We start from the raw sequence: 27,111 nt of genomic DNA, 5'->3' as shown, positions 1-27,111 counted from the left end.
AGCCGTGTGCAGATACCGAGACAGCACAGGGAGCCGGAGGAATGCAGCTGCAAGCCGGAGTGGCGAAGGTCATGGCCCAAGAAGCAGAAGCTAAGAGGGGGAAGGAGGGAGTCCCTGCGGGTTCCGGAGGCAGAGGGGCGCTGCTCTGACTCCTGGTCTCCAGGACTGAGAATAAACTTCTGTTGTTTCAAGCTACTGGTAAGTCCTTTGCTATGGCCGCCCTAGGAAGCGAACACAGCACGCTTCAGCTTGGGCTTCCGCCTCCTGCCCCTTCTGGGGGCAAAAGCCCCCACTGCGCCACGAGAGCCCCGGGAAATCCCTGTCTGGTCTGGCTGGCGGAGGCCTCCCCCCTCCCAAGGCTCCGCCGCCCCAGGCCCCGGCCCCAACCATCGCCCTTCTCTCCAGCTCCCCCAACCCGAGGGTCCCATCCCGGCTCCTGCAGCCAGGCCGGCACCCTGACGGGGCTGGGGTGTGAGGCGGGATGGCCAGGTGCCCCCCAGAGTGGGCGGCGCCCCTGCCACTCCCCCCGACCCCAGGTCCTCACAGAGTATTTAGAACATTTCTCTCAGTTTTTACTTAATATCCTCCTGCCCCAACAAACCCCCTACAGACTCGTGCTCGCTCTCTCTCGCTCTCGCGCGCGCGCTCTCTCTCTCTCACACTCACACACACACACTCACACACACACACACACACAGAGCCACGTGCCTAGAGGGAGCTGGGCCAGGGACAGATGCGCGCTCACACACACCCTGTACCGCCGGTGGCCACTCCCCTCCCATAACTGAGACTTTCTGTTACTGGGCCAAGGTTTTCTGCCAGACTCACTTCCCCTTATTTATAATGAGTGAATTATCCCCAGAAAGTTCCTCCCTCCTCCCAGGAAGCCGACCTCGACGGCCTGCAGGGACACGGTGGGCCCGGGTGGGGGACCCGCCCGGCCCATCACCAGGACAGAGCTCGTTTAGGAGAAACGCATCGGCGCGCGCGCATGAAGGGCGTGCAGGTATCCGAGGTTTGCGCCCAGCCCAGGGTGGCCCGTGCGCGCGCTGAGCGCAGGCGGCCTCCCCCGCCCATCATTGCACCTTCAACCCAAGGTGTGTCTTGAAATGTGCCGTTTCGGAGGCCTCGGCTGGACCTCCCGCGCCAGAATCACCCGGAGGGCTGTGAAAACAGGTCGCAGATCCCGCCCCGGAGCTTCTGATTCAGAAGCCGGGCTGGGTGGGGTCTGGGAGCCGGCCTAACAGGTTCCCAGGTGGTGCTGATTCTGCTGGTTCCAGGACTGCTCGTCCAGAAACGCTGCCCGGGCCGCAAGTGACGAGCTGCTGACACCCCTGCAGCCAGCCTGCCCTCCCTCCCCTTTCACCCACCCACCTCAAAGACAGAGCCTGCGCCAGGCAGGGAGCACCCCTTCCAAGCCTAGCAGCCCCACCACGACCGACGCCCGGGAGGGGTTCAGGCTGAGATGGACCTATTTTGAAGTGTGAGGCGTAAGGGGAAGTCGCTGAGGAGTGCTCCTGAGAAAGGGGCCCAGGAGGCAGGTTCTTCACCTGCCCACAGATGCTCACCCAGGCAGTGAGCACCACCCGGGCGCGGTGGGACGCAGCAGCGCGGACAAGTGGGAAGCGCTGCCGCGGCCAACGCCCACTGCTCAGCATATCCAACCAGCACCACCCTGCCTCCTGGTTTCTTGTTAGGTGACATAAGTCCTTCATTGTTTGAGCTTGTTGAGTCAGGACTTTCTGTTACTTGAAGCTGAAAATCGCAAAGCAAGCTAACAGGATAACATGTCCATCCAGGACAGAGGGCAACCTCTGAGCATGTATTACACAGACATGTGTTCCACCAAGTACTAAAAGTCCAGATATGCACTTTCCAGACTATTCCAAAAGCTACGGAGCTGACAGGCAGTGGGTGAGCAGCACCTAGAAACAATGTAAACTGACGAAGCTATCTGCTGCTGCTGCTAAGTCGCTTCAGTCGTGTCCGACTCTGTGTGACCCCAGAGACAGCAGCCCACCAGGCTGCCCCGTCCCTAGGATTCCCCAGGCAAGAACACTGGAGTGGGTTGCCATTGCCTTCTCCAGTGCATGAAAGTGAAAAGTGAAAGTGAAGTTGCTCAGTCGTGTCCCAACTCTTAGTGACCCCATGGACTGCAGCCTACCAGGCTCCTCCGCCCATGGGATTTTCCAGGCAAGAGTAGTGGAGTGGGGTGCCACTGCCTTCTCCAGAAGAAGCTATCTAGCAGCCCGTGCAGGCTGACTGAAGACCCAGCTCTGGGTCTGTCTTACAAGTGCCATGCTCCTTTGTTCCAGGGGGTTTGCCAGGTATGCTACACTACCAAAGCTTACTAGAGAGTTGGACCGCTTTCACCCATCAATCCCGGGCACCAGTACATCTAACTGGGAGAAGAGTCATCTAACCGATTCCTCTTTAGAGACAAGACAGACGGGTATATCTACAAAGAGGACACTTCCACTTACGGGCCTGCCACCACACAGCTCTGTGATCTTCAACTGCTGGGCTTTATGAACTCGTTCCTCAGCTACAAAATGGGAAAACCAGCACACATCCACCTGGTTTTCTAAGAACAATGCACGAGAAAGGACTCTGCAAACTAAGTACAAGGGCAATGACTTAAATCTGATTTTGAACGGATTAACTGGATTGACATGGCCTGATTTTAAGAGAGAAAGATGAATCATGTTCCCAGAAGAATTACTCCACCAAAAATCACAGTATGTACACACACACCTGCTGTAACTTATCACTTGGAACACTGCTGCATTGTTATTCAAACTGGACTTCACCTATTATCAACAATTTAGTGGCAGCTAAATAAAGGAATGAACATTCACAGGGTAGCACAATCCTGAAAGTCACTGTTGTACCAGGCATGACATCAACATGAATTAACGTGCACATTTTCACAAAGGTCAACTTGGGAGGTCACACACTGTGCCTTTGCTGTTCCCTAGGAACTACTTCAAGCACAGCAGTGGGCACTTCCGGACATACCACAAATAGCAAATCATCTTTCCTACTGGACAAGTGTGGTTTTAGCCCAACAGCCACATGCTCTGAAGGCAGAGCTGTGTTTACTTGAACAAATGGGTAGAAACAACGGGACTTGGAGTAAGGGGTAAAAGCAGAACGGCACTAAACCCACGCTTCTCAGACTGGGGTAAGCATCATCTGTGTAGCAGAGAAGAGATAATGCCAGAAGGTACACAGGCTATCTGTGTTCCTGAAACATGGATTTTATTAAAAGATTTCGGAAGGAAAAAGAAAAAAAGGAATAATCAGTGAGTAATTTTTAAATGACTGAAAATTCTCAATAAGTTGTTTAATTTAAAAGAATTTTCATACCCACAGCAGACTTTTCAAAACTACATCCCCACTACTTTGGGGGAAAACATTGGGAAGGACTACAGTTCACAAATGAGACTTTTTCTCACATCATTTACAAAGTAGATGCAATGGTAAATCCTAAAGCAATGGTTCCAAAAACATCTTTATTGAGCACCTCTATGAAACACTGTCCAGACTACTGCAGTAATTATTTGTAAAGTGGCAATGTTCTTTTGTCACATTTACTGGGGAGGAGGGATCACTATTACTCTGGAGTCCTATTTCCTATGTGCAAGACTCTAACAACAAACTAATAATTTGATGACAATTCATTTAAAAGTAACAAGCTCCCAGGAGACCCCATTATCTCATTACTGGTGTTCCCAGACACAGAATACTGCCTTGGGAAATTATATTTCTTTGAACCTTGAAATCCCAGGCTCTGCCACCTTAAGCAGTAAGAGGCTTGATGTCACAGCACGTCTCCAACATCTTTACAGAACTTTACAGAAACGTAGTAAGTAACCAGGCAGGCCACTCGATGGCCTAGGGAAGGACGCTGGTGAGGCCGGGCCTTCAGTACCGAGTTAAGCGACTTCTCCTAAAGGCGACTTGATCAAGTCTAAGTTAATGGACACAGAGGTTCTTAAGAAACACACCCAACCTCTCCAATGCCCCTTTTCTGTTTCGGGATCTCCAAGTCCCCTTTTTTATTTCAGGAATATCAACATTAAGGACACGTTTTGTCTGTTCTAAACTAACCCTTCAAAATACACCTGGAATCATTAAAGCTGGCTCAAATATCCTGTTTAATTAAAGATACAAATTAGCACAAGTCTAATCACGCCAGTGTCATATCTTTTTGCCTTTTCATACTGTTCATGGGGTGCAAGAAGATACAACCAGTCCATCCTAAAGGAAATCAGTCCTGAATATTCACTGGAAGGACTGATGCTGAAGCTGAAGCTCCAATACTTTGGCCACCTGATGTGAAGAGCTGACTCACTGGAAAAGACCCTGATGCTGGGAAAGATTGGAGGCAGGAGGAGAAGGGGATGACAGAGGATGAGATGGTTGATGGCATCACTGACTCAATGGACATGAGTTTGAGCAAGCTCTGGGAGACAGTGAAGGACAGGAAAGCCTGGTGTGCTGCAGTCCACGGGGTTGCAAAGAGTCAAACACGACTGAGGGACTGAACTGAACTGAATCACACCAGAGTGTGTGAAAAATATATATTCAAGAAAAGCAAAACTTTCCGTGAAAATCAGTATAAGATTCTGATCTTATTATACCATTTTCCCAAGTGATTTCAGTTGAGGCCTAAAAATTATATAAGTGTCAAAAAGCTTTGCTAGAAATTTCACCACCTAAAACAGATGAAAAGGATTTTGTGGCTTAACAAATTTAATAAGTACAAAGAACCCTGTTTAAAAGCTTGTAATCCTAAGGCCAACACCCAAATTATGAGCCCTATTACAGTCTAAGGAAATTCACTTCACACTGTCACAGCCACGAAAACCATGACTGAACACGTCCACTCCGCACCCCTCAGGCCCCACGACCCTGCAGAAGGCACCGCAGGGCACAGGGACAGAGCTAACAACCCATTCTCATTAAAAACACACCAACTGCAACAATCCAATTTAAAAACCACAACCCCTAGTAGGAATACCAGTACCGTGGTTTCAGTGACAAGTATGGTTTGTGTGCTTGGATACGAAAGGCACATGAAGTATGACAAGCGATCAATTTCAGAGACTTAAAGATAGGAGGGTTTGTCCCTTCATTTAGCAGATCCTCTCCTAGGTGTTAGCCAGTGGTTAGGTGCTGGGGGATCCGTTGACTGAGACTCAAGACAGATAGGTGACTTTAAACACAGGAGTAAGCGCCGGAGCCAGCAGAACTGCCCTGGTCCCTGCAGAGCAGGACCAACAGAGTTGGGTTAGGGCCTTGCCGGGGAAGAGACAAGTGTTCCTGCAAAGGGAAAGGGGCCACATGCATGAGAGGAAGCAAGAAGGGTGGGGGAGTAAAGTGTGCAGAGGAGAGCGGCATCACAAAAGGCCTCTGTGCCAGGCTCAGAAGGCAAGGGGTCCCCGAAAGGCTGCTTGTAAGAGGAAAGGCAGGCAAGGACGCGCCCAAGTTTTAGATACATGACTTGGATAGGGACGTGGAGAACAGGCTAGGGTAGCTGTAAAACCCAGGCAGCAGACCGTGTGAAAAAGACGCAGCCAGACGTAGCAACCCCCTGGGGACAAGGAGCAGACAGGAGGCGAGGGAAACGCTGTTTCTGGCTTGTAGATGACCGCGGGGCGCGGGTCAGCGGAGGGGGCGGCTCCTGAGGGCGGAGTCGTGCTCCTCCAGGACTGCGCAGTGCCACCCGGGGCAGGAGGTGCCACCGGGTTCAAGTCCCTCCTCCATGAAAACCCGGGAGAGGAGGCAGAGGCAAGCTCAGGTTAAAAATGCACGACCCTATCAACAGACAAGGAACTCCAGGGCTGAAAACAAAGAAGAGTTTCGGAAAGTTGTTCCGTTCCTGTGGGGGCTCTGAGACCGAGTCATTGCCAAAAGGAAGCTTCCCTGAAGATTAAGCCATTACTGTCTGCAATTACATCTTTCAGAATGTTGCTGAAAGGTTAACGAGATTTTCTTCATGTTCTGACTCTCCTCTAACTAATGGAGAGGGTTTCAGGAGAACACATGTTGCCGCTGCTACCAAAGTACATTAAAAACAACAACCACCTTCCCCCGACACCCCAGAGCCAGTCAGAATGGATAAGTTTTACATAACCATTTTAAAAGAGGAAATAACATACTATTTATACTTTGCCAACGCTTAAATTTTTCACATTCTAACAAACTGACCCCAAAAAGGCTTTTCAGAGATGCATCCAGAGAGCAGCCAGTTCTAAGAAGGGCTGAAGCCAGCCAGCTCCCCTTTGCTCCCGCCACTGAATCCCCAACAGCAATCCTTCTCAGCAGAGGAGCAGATTACTGCTGATATCTGAGAACACCCAGGAGAAAAATGGGGATGGAGAAGAGCGAGGGGAGAAAGTTTTTCAAATATTGCTTTTCTGGCTTTCAACCAAGTACAATTACATAGCATTCACAGAAGATGAAGTCAAGATAATATAAACAAAATCTTCAATGAGGCCAATTACCCTAAAAGCTTTCCCAAACTCTGTCTGAGATCACAGGCAAGCTGCTCTAGAAACCCCACACCCCAGAATCTACAGTAGTCAGCGAGGACCCCGCCCTGGCTAGTCTGGAGGGAAACACAGAGCCCCCTTCTCTGTCTGCACTCTCTCCAGTGCCAGAGGTCAGGGCCACCGCCACTTTTCCGAGAACGTACTGAGACTGTTTTGTGGTCAAATCTATTGCCCAAGTTAGCAGCTGTTCCTCTACACAGGTTCTCTCAGAGACAGAGCATTCATTCTGTGGAACTCATATGTGCTGCCTGCACTGACTTCCAGTTCACCTCGATGTCATTAACGCTGGCACAGCAGGGTAGTAATTAAAATGAAAATCACAAAAATGTTTGAAAAATGTGTAAGGACATACTAATGACTTTATAAATAAGGTTAAGAATAAAGGGTGTTAAAATAGCAGGGCAGGGCTTCCCTTGTGGCTCAGTGGTAAAGAATCTGCCTACCAATGCAGGAGACGTAGGTTCGATCCCTGATATGGAAAGATCCCACACACCACAGAGCAACTAAGCCCGTGCACCACAATTACTAAGCCTGTGCTCTAGAGCCCAGGAGCCACAAATACTGAGCTCGCGTGCCGCAACTATTGAAGCCTGAGCACACTAGGGCCCTTGCTCTACAGCAAGAGCAGCCGCCACAACGCACCGAGAGGGTAGCCCCCAGTCACTGTGGCTAGAGAAATGCCCGAGCGGCAATGAAGACTCGGCACAGCCAAAAATAAATAAAATAAAAAGTCAAAATAGCAGCACAACCCTACTATTAGACTATCATCCAAAGTATAAAATAAACATCCATGACATAAATAAATGATTGAATAAATCAGTAAGAGAGAACAGACAAATCTCCCATATGGAGGAATTCTAAACAATTTATGTAAGTGGAGCTTATTCTACTTAATGACTTGCCTCCAAAGAGGGCAGTGTGGAAAGAGGTAAGCAAAGAAGTTTCCAGTCGACAGAGCTGACAAACAGTACCTCTGCCAGGTGGTCAAGGTCAGCACTGAAGGGGTGTCCCGTTGACGGCCAACACCCTTGCTGTGTGACAAGAACGGCAGTTTGTAACTGAGGTCTTCCTCCCCCATAACCTCAATCTAACCACGAGGAAAAACCTCAGACAACCCCAAATTGAAGGATGAACTCCTCAAAACTGCCATGGTTTCGAAAACAAGGGAACTCTGACCGACTGTCACAACGAAAAGGACCTTAAGACACTACAACTAAAAGTCATGTGGGTTCCTGGACAGGATCCTAGGACACAGAACGTTAGGGGAAAACCAGGGAAATCCGAATCAAGCGTGGAGCTGAGTTCACAGTCACATACCCACACTGGTTTCTGAGTTGTGGTCAATGGACCACAGTAACATAAGGGATTACCACTGGGGTAAACTGCGCCAAGGGCAGACAGGAACTCCCTGTACCATCTTTACAACTTTCCCATAAACCTACATCTATTCTAAAGCAAAAGGCTTAATTTAAAAATAGCAAGAGGGACTTCTCTGGTAGTTCATTGGTTAAGACTCTGTGCTTCCACGGCATGGGGACACAGGTTCCATCCCTGGTTGGGGAACTAGGATCCCTCATACTGCATGATGCAGCCAAAAAAAATTTGTTTAATTTAAAAAAAAAAAAAAAGGAGCAAGAGAATCTACGAGCTTTGAAAGTACTAAAAATCTTCATTTAAAAAAAGTTCCAACTGCATAGTAGAAGGTAAATGAACAGTAAGACCCATCCCAGGATGTAAGACTTACAGAGAATTCATGGTGAAATCTCCAGAAGCAACATTTTCAGAAAATGGACACAGAGAAGGTTTTCTGGTTGCAGCATCCAACCTTCATCATGATCTTGCCTTTACACAAAAGGAAAAAAACTCAACAACAACAACAGAAAAACCCAAGAGGCTTGGAAGTCCAGCTAAAAGGAAAGCAACGAGGGATAAAGTAACAGCAAAACGCTGGAATACTGGTCCTTGAGAGGATTAAAACATACAAATCAGGGTTGAGCCAACAGTGAGTCATGATGGAGGAGTTCTGCAATCAGTTCGGCAGTGGCAGCCGGTGTTTTTTCAATGAAAGAGAATGAAACAACCTCTGTGGAGCCGAGAGCTGCACGACAGTGTGAATATACTCAGCACCACAGAAGCGCACACTTCAGACTGGCTGAAGTGGTGGGGTTCCACGGATTTTGCCACAATTTTTTAAAATGGAGAAGAAAACAGAGTACACCACAGGCAGCACAGGTTAAGTGCTATTTTACAAATAAATAAGCAGGAGTACATAGTCATACACCCCATTAACTGCCTGTGGGTAGTAAGTAATCACAGTGTAAAAGGTCTCTCACTGAGCTGCTGTCCCTAAGTCTGAAAGCCACTGACTCAACGCCCCCTACACCCGCACACCAATTATCCACGTCAAAAGAGGAAGAAGGGCAAAATCGACTCCATATCTTTAAGTGTGGCGGGAAACTGGTGAGAAGAAACTAGTTCTTCGTAGTAAGAAAGAAGCATCTATGAAAGCAGAAATCCAGGGCAAAAGTACACAGGACAAGGCCCCTGAAGACGCAGGCTGGCCTCCCTAGCCCACACCCTAGCCCACACTCATCCCCCAGCTCCCAGCAGCTGACACTCACTCCCGAGCCCGCACTGCCTCCTGTCTCATCAAGTCTGAGATTCCTAGGAGGCAGCCAAGCAGAGTTCCCGCCTGCCCTGCGCCAGACCTTTCCCACCACATCATCGCTGCTCCAGGCTTGTCTCCATCTCCACAACTGAGTCAACCAAAGCTCACCGCAGAACTGCCCGTGTCTTCCGTCCCCCCCGCTGCCAGCCACGCTGGAACCACCATCGGCACTCAGCTGCTCTTGCTCCCAGACCCTCAAACTGGACTGTGACAAACATCAAGCTTTGACCCATATATTTAAGGAATCTCAAACAGCTAAAATGTTATATATACCGTGAATATAAATGTTTACAAAAAATGTAATTTCTGACATATTGTAAATACTGGCAATTTTAATCCGACTCACACTTTTACAATTATATTCAAAGGAATCTAAATACCACTGCAATAACTTTCATAATCATCAAAATATACAGATGGACTTTCCTGTACTGCTGAATATTCTCTCAAAAGGATTTTAACCTAAAATAGCTTTATGTTCAAAGCCTCTTTCAACAAAACTATGGGCTCTAATTGAGATTTCAGGATTTTTTAAAATATCTTATGACCATAGGATCTAAGTGTTCATTTTTTTCTTCTGAATTATCATTATAATTTTATTAGCACACAACTGATCAAACCAAGAAATTTTACAAATTTTCAGAGGTAATTGAACATAATTTTATTGAAATTGCATCCTTTAATGAGATGAATAAACTGTCTTTTCCCTCCTAATTGATGTATGTGATTACTGTTAGAATGAGACAAGTTTAATTAGCATCAATTTGTTCTTATTTTCCTTGTCCTTTTTTTTTTTTAATGTAAGCACTGAGAAAGTTTGTTCATATAGGTGTGAATGGAAGAACAACCTTTGCTACAGCACTGTCCCGACATGCTCTAAACTCCCTCAGCATTTTAGCCAAAAGTCTATCATTAAAAACAACTTTTAAGAGAAAATATTTGCAAACAAAGCACCTGACAAGGGATTAATCTCCAAAACGTACAAACAGTTCCTGCAGCTCAATATTGAAAAAGCAAAAACCCCAATCAAAATATGGTGAAAGATCTAAACAGACAGTTCTCCAAAGCGCACATACAGACGGCTGACGAGCACGCGAAAATATGCTCGACATCACTAATTATTAGAGAAATACAAATCAAAGTCATAAGAAGGCATCACCTCATACCGGCCAGAACGGCCATTATCAAAAAAATCTACAAACAATAAATGCTAGAGAGGGTGTGGAGAAAAGGAAACTCTCTCACACTGTTGGTGGGAATGTAAATTGGTACAGTCATTGTGGAGAACAGGAACAGTTTTAGTTTTAAAAAACTAAAAATAGAACTACCATATGACCCAGCAATCCCACTCCTGGGCATACATCCAGAGAAAACCAAAATTCAGAAAGATACATGCACCCCAATATCCACTGCAGTGCTATTTACAATAGACAGGAAAGGAAGCAACCCTAATGTCCATCAACAGAAGAATGGATAAAGAAGATATGGTATACATACATACCATGGAATATTACTCAGCCACGAAAAGACATGACACTGTGCAATCTGCAGACAGGTGGATGCACAGAGAGACTGGCATACAGAGCAAAGGAGTCAGAAAGAGAAAAGCATATAGTATGGTTAACGTGGAAGCTAGAAAAATGCTACAGATGAGCTTATCCGCAAAGCAGACACAGAGACACAGACACACAGATCCTATGGATACCAGGGAAAGAAGGGGGAGCAGGAAGAACTGAGAGATTGGGGCTGACGTATATATACTACTGTGCATATGATCTGGAGGAGGGCACGGCAACCCACTCCAGTATTCCTGCCTAGAGAATCCCATGGACAGAGGAGCCCAGCAGGCTACAGTCCACAGTGCGGCACAGAGTTGGATACGACTGAAGGGACTTAGCATGCATGCGTGCATGTATCAAACCGGTAACTAATGAGGACCAAACTCAGAGCACAGGCAACCCTACTCAATGCTCTGTGGTGACCTACACAGGAAGGAAATCCAAAAAAGGGGGCATGTATGTATATGCTTAGCTGATTCACTTTGCTATACATTGCACAGCAATGTTCTGTACAGTGTTCTAACACAACATTATAAAGCAACTATACACCAGCAAAAACTAATAAAAAGAAGAAGAACTTTTGATAGTCTAAACAACTGCCAATTTGATTGGGTCCGCTCAGACGGTAAAGCGTCTGCCTGCAATGCGGGAGACCCGGGTTCTATTCTTGGGTCGGGAAGATCCCCTGGAGAAGGAAATGGCAATCCACTCCAGCATTCTTGCCTGGAAAATCCCATGGACAGAGAAGCCTGATAGGCTATGGTCCATGGGGTCGCAAAGAGTCGGACACAACTGAGCGACTTCACTTCACTTCCTTCAATTTTATAGAAAGTAAAGACTGGAAAACCACTAGAGTTACCAATGACACTGTGATCCAATCAGAGTTAAATCATTTTCTCCTAACCAGTAACAGTATTTTAAACTGTCCCTTTGCCCAAGGTGAAGCACAAAGGAAGATGAGGCCCCAGTCAAAGGCATGCCTTTCTTCGGCAAAGCAGAGGAGTGAGATTGTGAGAGAAGAGGTGGGAAACGATGACTTGCGATCTCAGATCAGTTCCGGGACAGTACACGGATGCTGGGAAGCCAGAAGCCGATTCTCTGAAACATACCCCCTTGCCCAGGCACCACTTAGAGAGTACTGAGGCCCTTCCAAGGCACCAGATACCCCAGTTTGACAGCAGTGAACCCAGGGGGCCCTGGGACCAAAGATTCTCTTAAAAATGGACTTTACATCTTTTGATTTGCCGGCCACTTTTACCCACTCACCTCACGCTTACAAAAATACAGCTGCATCTCGTCATTGTGGTCTCCTCTCAGGTCCCGCCTCACCCCTGATCCTACAGAAACGCACTGGCCGTCTCCAGGCCCCTGCACCGCCTCCAGTGCCTCCCACTGCGGGCCCTGGCACCCTCCCTTCCTTCCGCCCGGCACGTGGCTGCCCCCACGCATTCCCACACTTCAGCTCCAGCGTCACCTCCGACCACCTGTCCACGTGACCCACCGCACTCATCTCTCCCACAGCAGTTGAATTACTGATAGTTCTTATTATAAACATAACTGTTTTGCTTTATTTACAGTAATGTCTGGCTTCCCTACTGCACACAAGCAGGTCTTAGTCAAAGTGTTGTGTTCGGCTCCTAGCACCGTGATGACCAACAGGTGTGTGTAGACAGAACCGAGCGTGTACAGCACGGAGCGTGCAAGGACGTCATAGGAGCGTGAAGCTGGGACGGGGGATGTCTCCAGAGCTTTCGGTGCAACTTCATTTTAAAACAAAACCGTATTATTAGAGAGTCCAGATACCCCAAATGTCAAAAAGAAACATTTCTCACAGGTATTATTAAATACATAAACACACATTCCAAGACGTGAGACAGCATCCAAAGCGGGCAGGGAGCTTTACCCGGATTCGCTCCCATCCTTTCCTTACCTCTGTTCTTGAGACTGCTCCTCTGTGTCGTCTTCAGAATCACCCTATTGAGAAAGAACATGCTTTAGCAGCTGTTTCAGAGAAACACACCATCTCCCAAAAAACAAAAATAAAACCTTCTTCAAATCCCGCAAGGGTGATGAACTTGTCTAAAACAGTGCCTGCCACACAGCACACACTCAATAAACACTTACTGAAAAGAATGACACTATAATGGTGCACTGACAGCCGGAGCCCGCCAAGTGATCCCTCAGATGCGCACTGCAAGCAGACGGTCTACCTGTTTAAGACTGCCAGCAAAGCGCGGTCTCAAAGCTGGCAGGACACCACTCTCCTCTCCAAAAGCCTTTTTCTGACGTTCAAGCTTAATCACACCAAAGTTTAATGATAATTAAAATCCCCAAATATAAAAACTGTACTGAATAGCTCAGAATCCCCTATATGAACACCCTATATATGTCGACTCCGACATAAAAAAGCTGACCATGCTATGAATGGCATAAACACTGAACTCCGATCCACTTCCAAAACCTCTGCGACCTACCATGCCACACTGTGGCCAGGAGACACACACCAAGAGGGTGAAAAGACAAGGCACTTGCAACAGGAGCAAAAGGGCAGGTCCACTTCAGCGCTGCGCGGGCGCGTGCGGGCACTCACGCCCTTGGCTTCTGTCCTCTCCCGAAGCCGCACCGTGGGCGGCTTTCTACCCAGCCCTCCTTCTCCTCCGCACCCCAGCCCCAGCCCCCCGCCCCCCCGGCCGCCCTGCCCCCTGAGCCCAGACCTCCATGCACTGACACCCTCTGACTGTTAACCTGCTCCTGGAGCCACAGGGCCCAAATCCCTGTCTATAGCCCCAACCTCTCACTCAAACACGTTTACATCAATGCCCACCTTCCTATGAAAGCTGAGGCTCAAACAAGCTAAGTCAGACCCCACAGGATGGGAAGGACCAGTTAACTTAGCTGCAGCGCCACCACCAAACAGCTCCAGGGTCTGCACACCATCTCCCCGGAAACAGCCACACCAGACTCACAACGTCAGGGGTCCCTGCCAAGGGCCCACTCATGTCCAGGAGGCCCTCACACCCCCTGACCCCTGGGCAAACCTGTCACCCCCAAGCAGAGGATCTGTCCCCTCAGCAGACCTGTCCTTCTCCACCCCTTCTGCCTGCAAATGAGCCCGAGCCACCAGCGCCCAGGCCTACATGACCACTGTGACAGCTTTCCAGGCTATGGAAGGCTGCTGCCTTTCCGGGACGTGGAGAAAAGGAAACCCTCCTCTACCGCTGGTGGGAATGGGGGTTACAGAGAGTATTACAGAGGTTTCTCAAAAAACTAAAAACAGAAGTACCATATAGGCAGCAGTTCCGCTTGAGTATGTATCTGAGAAAAACAAAAACACTGATTCGAAAAAGATACGCGCACCCGTGTTCACAGCACCTCTATTTCCAAGAGCTAAGATATGGACACAGCCCAAATGCCCATCAACACATGAACAGATGAAGATGTGATACACACACACACACACACACACACACACACACACACACAGACAAATGGAATACTACTCAGCCATAAAAAATGAAAATAAGACAGAGAAAGACAAATACTGTATGATATCACTTGCATGTGGAATCTAAAAAAAATTACAACTAGGGAATACAAAAAAAAACACGCACTGATATAGAGAAGAAACTAGGAGTTGGCACAGGAGAGGGACAAGATGGGGGCAGAAGAATCACCTCAATTTATCTAATACTGACATCAGTTATACCTCAATAAAAAAAAATTTAAAGATTGCCACTGAGTCTGCATACAAAATCAGACAGAAGGAGAAAAGATATCTATGTTAACACATATACGTGGGATTTAAACAATGGTGTAGATGAACCAAGTAAGCAGAGCAGGAACAGAGATGCAGAAATAGAAAACGGACATGTGGCCACGTCGGGTGGGGAGGAGAGCAGGTGGGAGGAATCAGGAAATTAGGGCTGACAAATACATACACTACCATGAGTAAATCCGATCGCTAGTGGGAAGCTGCTACATACGCAGGAAGCTCAGCTCGGTGCTCTGAGATGACCTAGAGAAGGGGGAGGGTGGGAGGCTCAAGAGGGAAGGGATGCGTGAATACGTATAGCTGACTCTTCACCACTGGAGACACGGGTTCAATCCCTGGATCAAGAAGATCCCCTGGAATAGGAAATGGCAACTGGCTCCAGAGGAGGCTGGAGGGCTACAGTCCATGCGGTTGCAGAGAGTCAGACATGACTGAGCAACTGAGTACGAACACACACACACACACACACACACACACACACACACACACAGCTAATTCACTTCATTTACAGTGGAAACTAACACAGTATTGTAAAGCAACTATACTCCAATAAAAAATAATAATAAAATTTTAACAAATAAAAAGACTGCTGCACTCAACCCATCCTGTGTGTCAGTCCCTGAGTGGCCCCTCTTCCTCAACATCAGTCATTACTTACAGAACCCGGCAGTCAAGGTCACCACGTTAATCTCTGCTCAAGAACCTGGCTCCAAGCTCCTGAACTGGGAATTGAGCAACCGACACTTGACTTTGACACACTCACCCCAATCTCTACAGCCACACTTCAGCAGGGTTCTGGCTCCCATTCAAAACACAAGCATAAAACATGCCCCCCTGTGACAGCGTGTTAATGCAGGACTCTAAGTGGGCCACAGCAAAGAAATAGAGGAAAACAACAGAATGGGAAAGACCAGAGATCTCAAGAAAATTACAAATACCAACATTTCACGCAAAGATGGGCATAATAAAGGGCAGAAACAGCAGAAGAGATTAAGAGGTGATAAGAATACACAGAACTATACAAAAAAGGTCTTATGATCTAGATAATCAAAATGGTGTGCTCACTCACCTAGAGCCAGACATACCAGAGTATGAAGTCAAGTGGGCCTTAGGAAGCATCACTACAAAGTTACTGGAGGTGATGGAATTCCAGCTGAGCTATTTCAAATTCTAAAAGATGATGCTGTGAAAGTGCTGTCCTCAATATGCCAGCAAATTTGGAAAACTCAGCAGTGGCCACAGGACTGGAAAAGGTCAGTTTTCACTTCAATACCAAAGAAAGGCAACGCCAAAGAATGTTCAAACTACTGCATAATTGCACTCATCTCACACGCTAGCACAGAGAAGGCAATGGCACCCCACTCCAGTACTCTTGCCTGGAAACTCCCATGGATGGAGGAGCCTGGTAGGCTGCAGGCCATGGGGTCGCTAAGAGTTGGACACAACTGAGCAACTTCACTTTCACTTTTCACTTTCATGCATTGGAGAAGGAAATGGCAACCCACTCCAGTGTTCTTGCCTGGAGAATCCCAGGGACAGGGGAGCCTGGTGGGGTGCCGTATATGGGGTCGCACAGAGTCGGACACGACTGAATCAACTTAGCAGCAGCAACAGCAGCACATGCTAGCAAAGTAATGCTCAAAATTCTCCAAGCCAAGCTTCAACAGTATGTCAACTGTGAACTTCCAGATGTTCAAGCTGGATTTAGAAAAGGCAGAGGAACCAGAGATCAAATTGCCAACATCTACTGGATCACAGAAAAAGACAGACAGTTCTTGCTTTTTGTTAGTCTCCTGCTTTATTGACTACACCAAAGCCTTTGACTGTGTGGATCACAACAGACTATGGAAAATTCTTCAAGAGATGGGAATACCAGACCACCTCACCTGCCTCCTGAGAAATTTGTATGCAGGTCAAGTAGCAACAGTTAGAACTGGACATGGAACAGACTGGTTCCAAATCAGGAAAGGAGTACCTCAAGGCTGCATATTGTCATCCTGCTTATTTAACTTTTACGCAGAATACACCACGCAAAATACAGACTGGATGAAGCATAAGCTGGAATCAAGACTGCCAGGAGAAATATCAATAACCTCAGATATGCAGATGACACCACCCTTATGGCAGAAAGTGAAGAACTAAAAAGCGTCTTGATTTCTGAAAGTAAAAAGAAGAGAGTGAAAAAGTTGGCTTAAAACCCAACATTCAGAAAATTAAGATCATGGGATCCAGTCCCATCACTGCATGGCAAACAGATAGGGAAACAAGGACAGGCTTTATTTTTGGGGGCTCCAAAATCACTGCAGATGGTGACAGCAGCCATGAAATTAAAGGACGCTTGCTCCTTGGAAGAAAAGCTATGACAAACCAAGACAGCGTATTAAAAAGCAGAGAGATTACTTTGCCAACAAAGGTCCATCTAGTCGCAAAGCTATGGTTTTTCCAGTAGTCATGCATGGATGTGAGAGTTGGACTATAAAGAAAGCTGAGCGCCGAAGAATAGATGCTTTTGAACTGTTGTGTTGGAGAAGACTCTTCAGAGTCCCTTGGACTGCGAGGAGATCCAACCAGTCCATCCTAAAGGAAATCAGTCCTGAATATTTATTGGAAGGACTGATGCTGAAGATGAAACTCCAGTACTTTGGCCACCTAATGCGAAGAATTGACTCACTAGAAAGACCCTGATGCTGGGAAAGACTGAAGGTGGGAGGAGAAAGGGACAACAGAGGGTGAGATGGTTGGATGGCTCACCAACGTGACGGACACGAGTTTGAGTAAGCTCCAGGAGTTGGTGATGGACAGGGAAGCCTGGCATGCTGCAGTCCATGGGGTCACAAAGAGCATGACTGAGCAACTGAACTGAACTGACATGTCCATCCCAAGCTCCCTAACTATCCCTTCCCCTCATCCTACCCCCTGGCAACCATAAGTTCATTCTGAGTCTGTAAATCCCTGTTTTGTAAAGAAGTTAATTTTATCATTTCTTTCTAGATGCTACATATAAAGGATATCATACGATATATCTTCTCTAACTTCACTCGGTGACAATTTCCAGGTCCATCCATGCTGCTGCACATGGCGCTTTCATTCTTTTTAATGCTGAGAAACAGTACACTGCATACATGCAGCACATCTTCCTGATTCGTTCCTCGGCTGATGGACATCGAGGCTGCGTCCATGTGTTGGCTATTGTAAACAGTGCTGCAGGGAACACTGGGGCACACGTATCCTTTTAGATCATGTTTTTCTCTTGATACTCGCCCAGGCGTGGGACTGCAGAGTCATATGCCTACCTTGACCTCTTAAATTAAAACTGTAATTCCTATTGTCCAAATCTTCCTCCAGTCTGCCACCACATTATCACTGATGCCCTTCTAACAGACTACATAACTTACAATTTTGTCTACTTCTCATTTATCACCCATGTGCCTCCATTAAACAGGCAGCTCAGTGCAGGCAGTGGTTTTCTTTCCTTGTTCCCCGTGACAGCCTCAGCACCTCAAACAGTGCTCAGCCCACAGTATGTGTGCATAAATGTCTGCAGAGCTAAGCACAATCTGTTTCCTAAATACTAGTGAGTACTGCCAAATACCTGTCAGAAGGCTATTATCAAAAAGACAAAAGATCACAAAGGTTGGAGAAGATGTGGAAAAAAGGGAACCATCGGGCACTGCTGGTGGGATGTACCGTGGTGCAGCCACTATGGAAACAGTACGGAGGTTCCGCAAAAAATTAAAACCAGAACTACCATACGATCCAGCAACTCCATGTCTGAGTATTGATCCAAAGAAACTAAAACAGTAACTTGAAGAGATATATAATAGATAGATAGATATACACATCTAAGCTCACTGCAGCATTATTTACAGTAGCCAACACAAAGACTCAACCTAAGTAGTAATCTAAGTGTCCACTGATGGATGGATGGATGATGAACATGTGGTATGAAAACACACTGGAATATTACTCAGCCATATTAAAAAAATGAAATCTTGCCATTTGTAACAACATGAACAGACTTTGAGGGCATTATGCAAGGTGAAAGAAGTCGAAGACCAAATTCCGTATGATCTCGCTTATTTGTGGAATCTTTAACAAAACAAAACAAAAAAACAGAACACCAAGTTCACAGATACAGGGAACAGATTGGTGGTTCCCAGGGGCAGGGGGACGGGGGTTGGGCAAAATGAATGAAGGATGTCAAAAGGTGCAGACTTCATTTATAAAATGAGTAATTTGTCACAAGGATATAATGTAGAGCCTGGTGACCACAGTAAATAATATTGTACAGCATATGTGAAATTGGCTGAGAAGGTAAATCTTAAAAGTTCTCATCACAAGAAAAAAATGTTTGTTACTAGGTATGGTAATAGATGTTAACTAGACTTATTGAGACTTCCCTGGTGGGCCAGTGGTTAGGACTCCAGGCTTCCAATACAGAGGGTGCGGGTTCAATTCCTAGTTGGTGAAGTAAGATTCATATGGCGTGGCCAAAAACTAAAAAATAAATAAAAGTTAACTAGACTGACTGTGGTGATCATTTTTCAGCAGCTCCAAGTATAGAATTATTATGGTATAAACCTAAAACTCATGGAACATTTTATGTCAATTATAGCTAAATAAAAATTTTTTCCAATTAAAAATGTTAATAGCAGCAGATATAACTATTTTTTTAAACTCAATTAAGCAAATTTTTAAAATTTGAAACTGAACATCCATTTTTTCTCTCAGACATGGGCACTTTATCAGCACCACAGTATTTTTCTGGTCAGACGGTGCTAAAACTCACACAGGAGCAAGGGGGCCAAAAGCCCGATCTCACGCTGAACATCTCCAGGGTTCAAATTCCATGACTGCTGCGTGCTTATCACCTTGGACAAGTTACTTACCCACTGTGGGGTCTCAACTTCCTCATCTGAAATCAGCTCTCAACACTTCATAGCTTCTGGAGTCTTAGCATGAGTTAACATCCGAGGCTGTTATAGAATGGGAAAGACTAGAGATCTCTTCAAGAAAATTACAGACACCAAGGGAACATTTCATGCAAAGATGGGCACAATAAAAGACAGAAATGGTATGGACCTAACAGAAGGAGAAGATATTAAGGAGAGGTGGCAAGAATACACATAAGAACTGTACAAAAAAGATCTTCATGAGCCAGATAATCACAATGGTGTGATCACTCTCCTGGAGCCAGATATCCTGGAATGTGAAGTCAAGTAGGCCTTAGGAAGCATCACTACGAACAAAGCTAGTGGAGGTGATGGAATTCCAGTTGAGCTATTTCAAATCCTAAAAGATGATGCTGTGAAAGTGCTGCACTCAATATGCCAGCAAATTTGGAATACTCAGCAGTGGCCACAGGACTGGAAAAGGTCAGTTTTCACTTCAATCCCAACGAAAGGCAATGCCAAAGAATGCTCAAACTACCACACAATTGCACTCATCTCACATGCTAGCAAAGTAATGCTCAAAATTCTCTAAGCCAAGCTTCAACAGTACGTCAACCGTGAACTTCCAGATGTTCAAACTGGATTTAGAAAAGTCAGAGGAACCAGAGATCAAACTGCCAACATCCACTGGATCACAGAAAAATTCAGACAGTTCTTCTTTTTGTTAGTCTCCTGCTTTATTGACTACACCAAAGCCTCTGACTGTGTGAATCACAACAAACTATGGAAAATTCTTAAGAGAGATGGGAATACCAGACCACCTGACCTGCCTCCTGAGAAATCTGCATGCAGGTCAAGAAGCAACGTTAGAAACAGACATGGAACAACGGACGGGTTCCAAATAGGGAAAGGAGTACATCAAGGCTGTATATTGTCACCCTGCTTATTTAATTTATATGCAGAGTACATCGTGTGAAATGCCGGGCTGGATGAAGCACAAACTAGAACCAAGAAGGCTGGGAAAAATATCAATAACCTCAGATATTCAGATGATACCACCCTTATGGCAGAAAGTGAAGAAGAACTAAAAAGATTCTTAATGAAAGTAAAAGAGGAGAAGTAAAAAAGCTGGCTTAAAACTCAACATTCAAAAACCTAAGACCATGGCATCCAGTTTCATCATGGCAAACAGATGGGGAAACAATGACAGACTTTATTTTCTTAGACTCCAAAATCACTGCAGATGGTGACTGCAGCCATAAAATTGAAAGACGCTTGCCCCTTTGAAGAAAAGCTATGACAAACCTAGACAGTATATTAAAAAGCAGAGACATTACTTTGCCTACAAAGATCTGTCTAATCAAAGCTATGGTTTTTCCGGTGGTCATGTATGGATGTGAGAGTTGGACCATAAAGAAGGCTGAGCACAAAAGAACTGACGCTTTTGAACTGTGGTGTTGGAGAAGACTCCTGAGAGTCCCCTGGACTGCCAGGAGATCCAACCAGTCCATCCTAAAGGAGATCAGTCCTGAATGTTCACTGGAAGGACTGATGCTGAAGCTGAAACTCCAGTACTTGGGCCACCTGATGCAAAGAGCTAACTCATTTGAAAAGACCCTGATGCCGGGAAAGAGTGAAGGTGGGAAGAGAAGGGGACAACAGAGGATGAGATGGCTGGATGGCATCACCGACTCAATGGACATGAGTTTGAGCGAGCTCCGGGAGTTGGTGATGGACAGGGAGGCCTGGTGTGCTGCAGTCCATGGGGTCACAAAGAGTCAGACACGACGGAGTGACTGAACTGAACAACTCGAGGGCTTTTAAACAATGCCAGCAGTATTCATCCCATGTTAGTATTTTTTGACGTTAACAGTGGAATCTGATGTAACCAAAAATAAAACTCTATGACAAAAAGCTTTCCAAATACTAGGCGGTGCTTCCTGGCCTGGAGCAAGAGGCTATTTCCTTAGTACCTGAGATACTCTGCCATTTCCTGTTTCACTTTTCCACTGATTTCCGTTATCTACACACTCAGGCTTGAGAGGGTAAAATAAACAAGCTGTGGGATTTTTAAAGGCAAAAACATTTCTTATTCAACACTGTACTATCTGAACCCAGGTCAGCTCTTTGCTAGATGGACCAACCAGGCCAGAAGAGCGTGGCCTCCCCATCCCATCCCACCCCATCCCAAACCAACACGCTTCTGGACCAGGTAACAGCTGCTCCTCCTCAGCAGCCATGTTCAAGGCTCAGACCCTTAGGAGTGAGGCTTCTCACCCCAGCAAAGGCTGAAGAGACTAAATTAATAAATTCTAGATTGCCCTTCTTGTGCCTAGAACTAATAGAAATGTGATTATTAATAATAAGAACTCAATGTCTAAGATAGTCCATCGGCCATCTTTGAGAAAGACTAACCTCCTAAACAGGGAACTAGAAAAGACACTGACCACTGCTCCTCTTTCAGCAGGAAGAACCCCTGAATGCCCCACAATGGGGCCACCAAGCGTAGACGCCCAAACTCTCTTAAGGGAAACCCAATTAGGGCAACAAGGCATACACAAGAGAAAGAAAACAAATCCATACCCTCAAAGAACTCAAAGAGGTAAGAGATTTGTAGACAGTGCCAATGCCAAGGTAGGGGTCAGGAAGGACTGGTCTTGGATAAACGGCAAGGCAACAGAATTCATGGTTCCATTCAACAGACCCGTGTTGGGCCTGGCTAGCCAAGGGGCAGACGAGTGTCCTGGAGGAACGAGCAAGGCCATGGACAAGGTCAGATCACAAAAGGCCTCAGGCCCAGAATAGGTCAAATGGTTCACAGGGAATCCCAGAAGTTTCTGATCTTGGAGGAAGAGTAAGAAGGGGCACACAGCAATGTCTTGCACACACGCAACTACTTCTTGACAATAAAATATTTGACAAAAGCATTTGCTTGGGAGTTGGCATGGTGAAAGCCTGGATAAAGCACAATCAGAGGAGAGGGAAAATTCTGTAAATCTAACTGTAAAATAACATGTTTTCTTCTCCCTTCTTGTTATCAACACAGATCAAGTTTTAATGTCCTTAGACCAAAATATTTTACAAAACAAGAGTATATAACAAAAAGATATGAATAATATAACCTACCTATGCAATTGCTGGGCACATAATAAATGTGAGTTGCTCAGTTGTGTCTGACTCTTCAACCCCATGGGCTGTAACCTGCCAGGCTCCTCTGTCCATGGAATTCTCCAGGCAAGAATACTGGAGTGGGTTGCCATTCCCTTCTCCAGGGGATCTTCCTGACCCAGGGATTGAACCCAGGTCTCCTGTACTGCAGGCAGACTCTTGCAACAGTCTGAGCCACTATGCAATTGCTAGGCACATACTACTGTTCAGTTATCTGCACTGGCTCAGCCCCTTCAAAGCAGGAAAGCTGTTCCACACTCTCCAGTGACCAAATATAGGGGTCAGATGAGAATACTGCCACAATAATAGGAAACCTGTATTAAGCACTCACTAAGTTCAAGGCACTTAATCGGCACAAAATCCTGAGATAAGCAACACTATTAACCCCATTCTGCGGATGAAGAAACAGGATAGAGAGGCGGGAAGAACGGAGCCCCGAGTCAAACCCTGGAGGTCTGGCAGCTTATAACAACTCAGTTATATCTGGTTTTACTAATGATGCATTATTCAAGGTCTTGGTCCGTTAAGAGAGCCATTAGAAAAAGAAAAAAAGAAAAAAGGCCCAATTGACAAAAAAAACATTTCCAAAAGAGAGAACTGTGCAAATGACAAGTGTCGGCCAGTGTTAGTATTCAATTTTGCAACACCACAGCTTCGGACACTCCTGTTTTACCAAGCACTGACAAATCTTAGCTTCCGAAGCCATCTTTAAGTCTTCCTGAAAGCAACCCAACTTACAAATTCATTAAGCAGAAAACCTTCAAATTTAAATAACACCTATAAATAGTCTACTTTGAACTGACTCCATAACACATATGAGGGGAACTTTTTCTGAAAAAATTCAAACTACTTTGAAAGAATTCCCTAAAAATAACTCTCTTCAGAATTCTCTGCAGTTACACTTACACTGACACACACACACACACACACACACACACACACACGAGCCACTGAGACAGACATGCAGCTTAGATAGATAAATACAAATAGACCCACATCTATCCCTACCCCTACCCAGGTACATGCACGGTAAAACAATTTCAAAAAAATACACATACACACAGAGATGAAATATTTAGAAAATGATTTTGAACATCAGTTTCACTTTCATTACAGCTTTGATTAAAATAGCTTAGGTATAAACGCTTCTATAGTGAACATGCCAGAGGGACAGCTTCTAAAATTCTAACACTATTTTACCAAAACAAACTATATTATACATATAAACAAAACCAGAAATTAAGAATTAAATAAAATCACTTTTGAGCCTATAAATAAAACCCTTCATCATATCAGAGACTGACATTTCCACCTCTGAGGACAGTGACTGGGCCTTCCGCTACTGCTGTAACAAATGAAAGTCTATAATTTCCTTTCCTTTCAGTCTGGGTTGGCTGTCAACACTAACCAGTTAAGAGGTAGAGGGTACAATTGAGTAAAAATGCAAATATGTATAGATATACACCAGTGCTTCTCAACCCAGGCAATTCTGCTCCCGAGAGACATTTGGCAACGTCTAGAGACATTTTTAGCTGTCACAAATTGGGGAGGAGGGGGGAGGGACAAGGGGGAGAGAGAAGTAAGAGCCACTGGCATCCAGTGGATAGAGGCAGATGCTCTAATGGCGTGACAGCACGCCAGCCCCCAACAATAAAGAATTCTCCAGCCCCAAATGTTACTAACACCTCTGTGGAAAACTCTGATATACACAAATATGACCATACTTTGTTAAAAGTAAATATGTCAAATGTTAAGTATGGTTCTCTCATCAGGAACTGAATGATTTCTATTTTGTTCTTTTATCTTATTGCATTTTTTAACACTACACATTCGCCATTTACAATGGGGGTGGGGGGGTGGGGATCCATTTATTCCTTTTAAGAATAAATGTCCTCTATTTAAGAGGACAAACTGTTGATCCCTATCCCGACAGGAGTTTTTCTCCTAGGACTGGTCTTATGCAGCACCCTGGCCTTCAGCGAAGGGTCAGGAAATTTTTCCTCTAAAAAAATTACCTCTCCACCTTGAAGCTGTTATTCATTAGCACTGTATTAAAACGAATATTCCAAATATCTAGCAGCGCTCTGAAATGTAAAACTGCACAGCGTCACCAATTTCCAGCTACACATCCTGTTTTCTAAACAGCCACAAGAGACAACATAGAATTAAGTGCTACCACCAATGGAGGAAGTAATGAACATCCTCAAAACTATGGCACACAAACTGACTATTCCCTGAGGATTCAAAGCACTCCCCCACGTACCCAAAACATGCATCTCCCATGCTGTGCATGCATACTGTCGCTGCTCAAAGACACTCAACAATATCACATTTAAGTATGTACATCTGCAGTCAATGAAAATTTCTCCTGAAGTTAAAAAACCTTAAACACAAAGGCTTTGCTGTACTCTATGGCAGTGGTAAATCCTGGATGATGCCAAATGTCCAACCAATCTTTACCAACGACTTTTCCACGTGCCATCATTATATCGCATGGGGTGGGAGTGGGGGCCTTAAATTCGAGTTCTTAACAAGAGGCTGTATTTTAACACAAATTAAAGGGACTTGGAAAAGATCCAAGATCACCATCCTTTAAAGTCCCATCTTCATCCAAACAAAGCTACTTAAGGCCAATGGCAAGGACCGCTCACTAACATTTCTGCAATCAACACTGCATCCTCCGGTGGTCCTCAGGCGCACAGCACGGCTCACCGAGAGATCAGGGCACGGGCCCCTCGCCCACCCCGGACCACAGCCGGCCGAGGGGCCCGCCCTGTCCCTGGGCACCGGCGCCGCGGGCCGCGGCCCTGCTGAGGTGGCCTCGGCTCCCACCTCCTGAACTTGGGGCCGGCGTGACTCACGCTCTGTCACATGGCGCGGGAGGAGGCCGCGCAGGCCACCGTGGCCAGGTGTTCAGGCTCGGCCGGACCGTTTATTTGTCTTGCAAAGTGGCCCAAGCGCCCGCGCTGCGGGGGGGCCGCGGCCTCGGAGCCTCTCCCCCTCCCCCCTCCCGCTCCCCGGCAGCCGCCCTGTCACCTCGGCCGTCCTCACCTGAGTGGGCAGCAGGAGTTCCCCTTCCTCCGCCTGCCACAGCTCCACCACGTTCGGCATGGGCTCGATCGCTGCACCAACACCAAAAAACATACCGCGGTTTTAATGCACGGAAAAGAAACGCTTCCTGTTTCCCGATCGTCTCCTCCGTGCACCCGCCTCACCAAAACAAGCCTCCCTTCCCTTCCAGAAGCGGAGGCCACCCGAAGAGCCAGCCGCAGATCGGAACACAATGCACCCGGTGCGAGCCGGCAGCCCCTCGGACTGTGAGGCGACTGCGTGCGGGCTCGCGGGTTCTCGCGCTTGGGGGCAAGGCAGGCCACCCCGCGGGACCCCGCGCTCCGCATCCCGCAGCAGCTGCAGCGGGCGAGTGCGGGACGCGGCCCTGGCGGCCGGGCTCCGGGAACAAAGCTGCAGGAAACCGGGCCGCGGCGGGGCCCCAGCGCGCGCCACACAAAGCGGGGGCTGCGCCCGGGGCGCCCGGGGCCCGCGCACAAAGGCTCCGGGGCGCGCGCGGCTAGCGGTCCGCGCCGCGGTCCCCGAGCCCCGCGACTGCCCAGCTTTCGGGTGGCGGGGGCGCGGGAGCGGACGCTGCGGGGGGCGGAGGGCACCAGCCCGGAATTGCAGGCTCTCCTTCCCCCTTTCCCGTTCCTCCCCTCGCCCTCTTACAGATCTCAGCGGTTCCCCCAAAAGAAAGAGGGGGGGGCGGGGTGGAGAGAGGAGCCCGCGGAGCGGCGCCAGGCTGACCTTGTCCCTGAGCCCCTCCCGGGCGGCCGCAGGGCAGGAGAACGTGGAAGACGCCCAGCAGGAGGTTCACGGCCGCGGCGGTGCGGCGGTAGCAGCCGGGCTGCGGGCGTCGGGGCCCCGCCATGCTGCTGCTCGCGCTCCTCTCGGCTGCTCGCCGCGCTCGCCGCCCGCTCGCTGGCGCCCCGGCCGCCTCGCCCGGGCCCGCCCCCGCGCCGCCCGCTCGCCCCGCCCCGCCCCGCGCCGCCGCGCCGCCCCGCCGCCCCGCCGCCGCCGCCGCAGCTGCTGCCTGCCCGCCTCGGGCGCGCCGCTCGCTCCGCGCGTGTGCGCCACAGATAGGGAGGGACGGAACGCCGAGGGGCGCGGGGAACGTGGACAATGCGAACGCCGCGGCCGCCGCCCCGCCCCGCGCGGAATGCAGGGCCGCGGGCCCGGCTCGAGGCCCCTTGGCGGCCGCCTTCCCCGAGGCGGGGGCTCCGGGCATTTTCCGCGACCGTGACAGGGGCTCTGAGAGCCGGCGGAAGGGATCCCGGGCCACTGTCGCCAGGAACTTTGAGGTGGTTTCTGCTTGGTTTGGGCACGCGGGCCACGATCGCGTTATGACCCACGGGGACGCCGGGTGATGGTGGGTGGTGGGATGAGGAGTCGCCCAGCTGGAGGCTCTGGGCAGGCTATTAGTGGAAATAATGCACTGGTT

At 47.5% G+C, this 27,111-nt stretch overlaps 1 protein-coding gene across 2 annotated transcripts in view; it reads right to left on the bottom strand.

The window, feature by feature from the left end:
• The window catches only part of TMEM131L (transmembrane 131 like), a 175,232-nt gene extending 148,612 nt beyond the window's left edge, over positions 1 to 26,620 (bottom strand). For both annotated transcript variants that reach the window (XM_027513485.1, XM_027513486.1), the window contains exons 1-3: positions 26,418 to 26,620; positions 25,671 to 25,741; positions 12,718 to 12,761 (exon numbers count right to left, since the gene is read on the bottom strand). In XM_027513485.1, the coding sequence (XP_027369286.1) occupies positions 12,718 to 12,761; positions 25,671 to 25,741; positions 26,418 to 26,541 (239 nt within the window). In that variant the 5' untranslated portion in view covers positions 26,542 to 26,620. The remainder of the gene's footprint in view (positions 1 to 12,717; positions 12,762 to 25,670; positions 25,742 to 26,417) is intronic.
• Between the last annotated feature and the right edge of the window lie 491 nt (positions 26,621 to 27,111).

Source organism: Bos indicus x Bos taurus, chromosome 17, assembly GCF_003369695.1.
Source record: "Bos indicus x Bos taurus breed Angus x Brahman F1 hybrid chromosome 17, Bos_hybrid_MaternalHap_v2.0, whole genome shotgun sequence".
Classification (NCBI taxonomy): Eukaryota; Metazoa; Chordata; class Mammalia; order Artiodactyla; family Bovidae; genus Bos; species Bos indicus x Bos taurus.
Note: the sequence above shows the minus strand (reverse complement) of the source record. Positions and strands in the feature narration are given on the sequence as shown.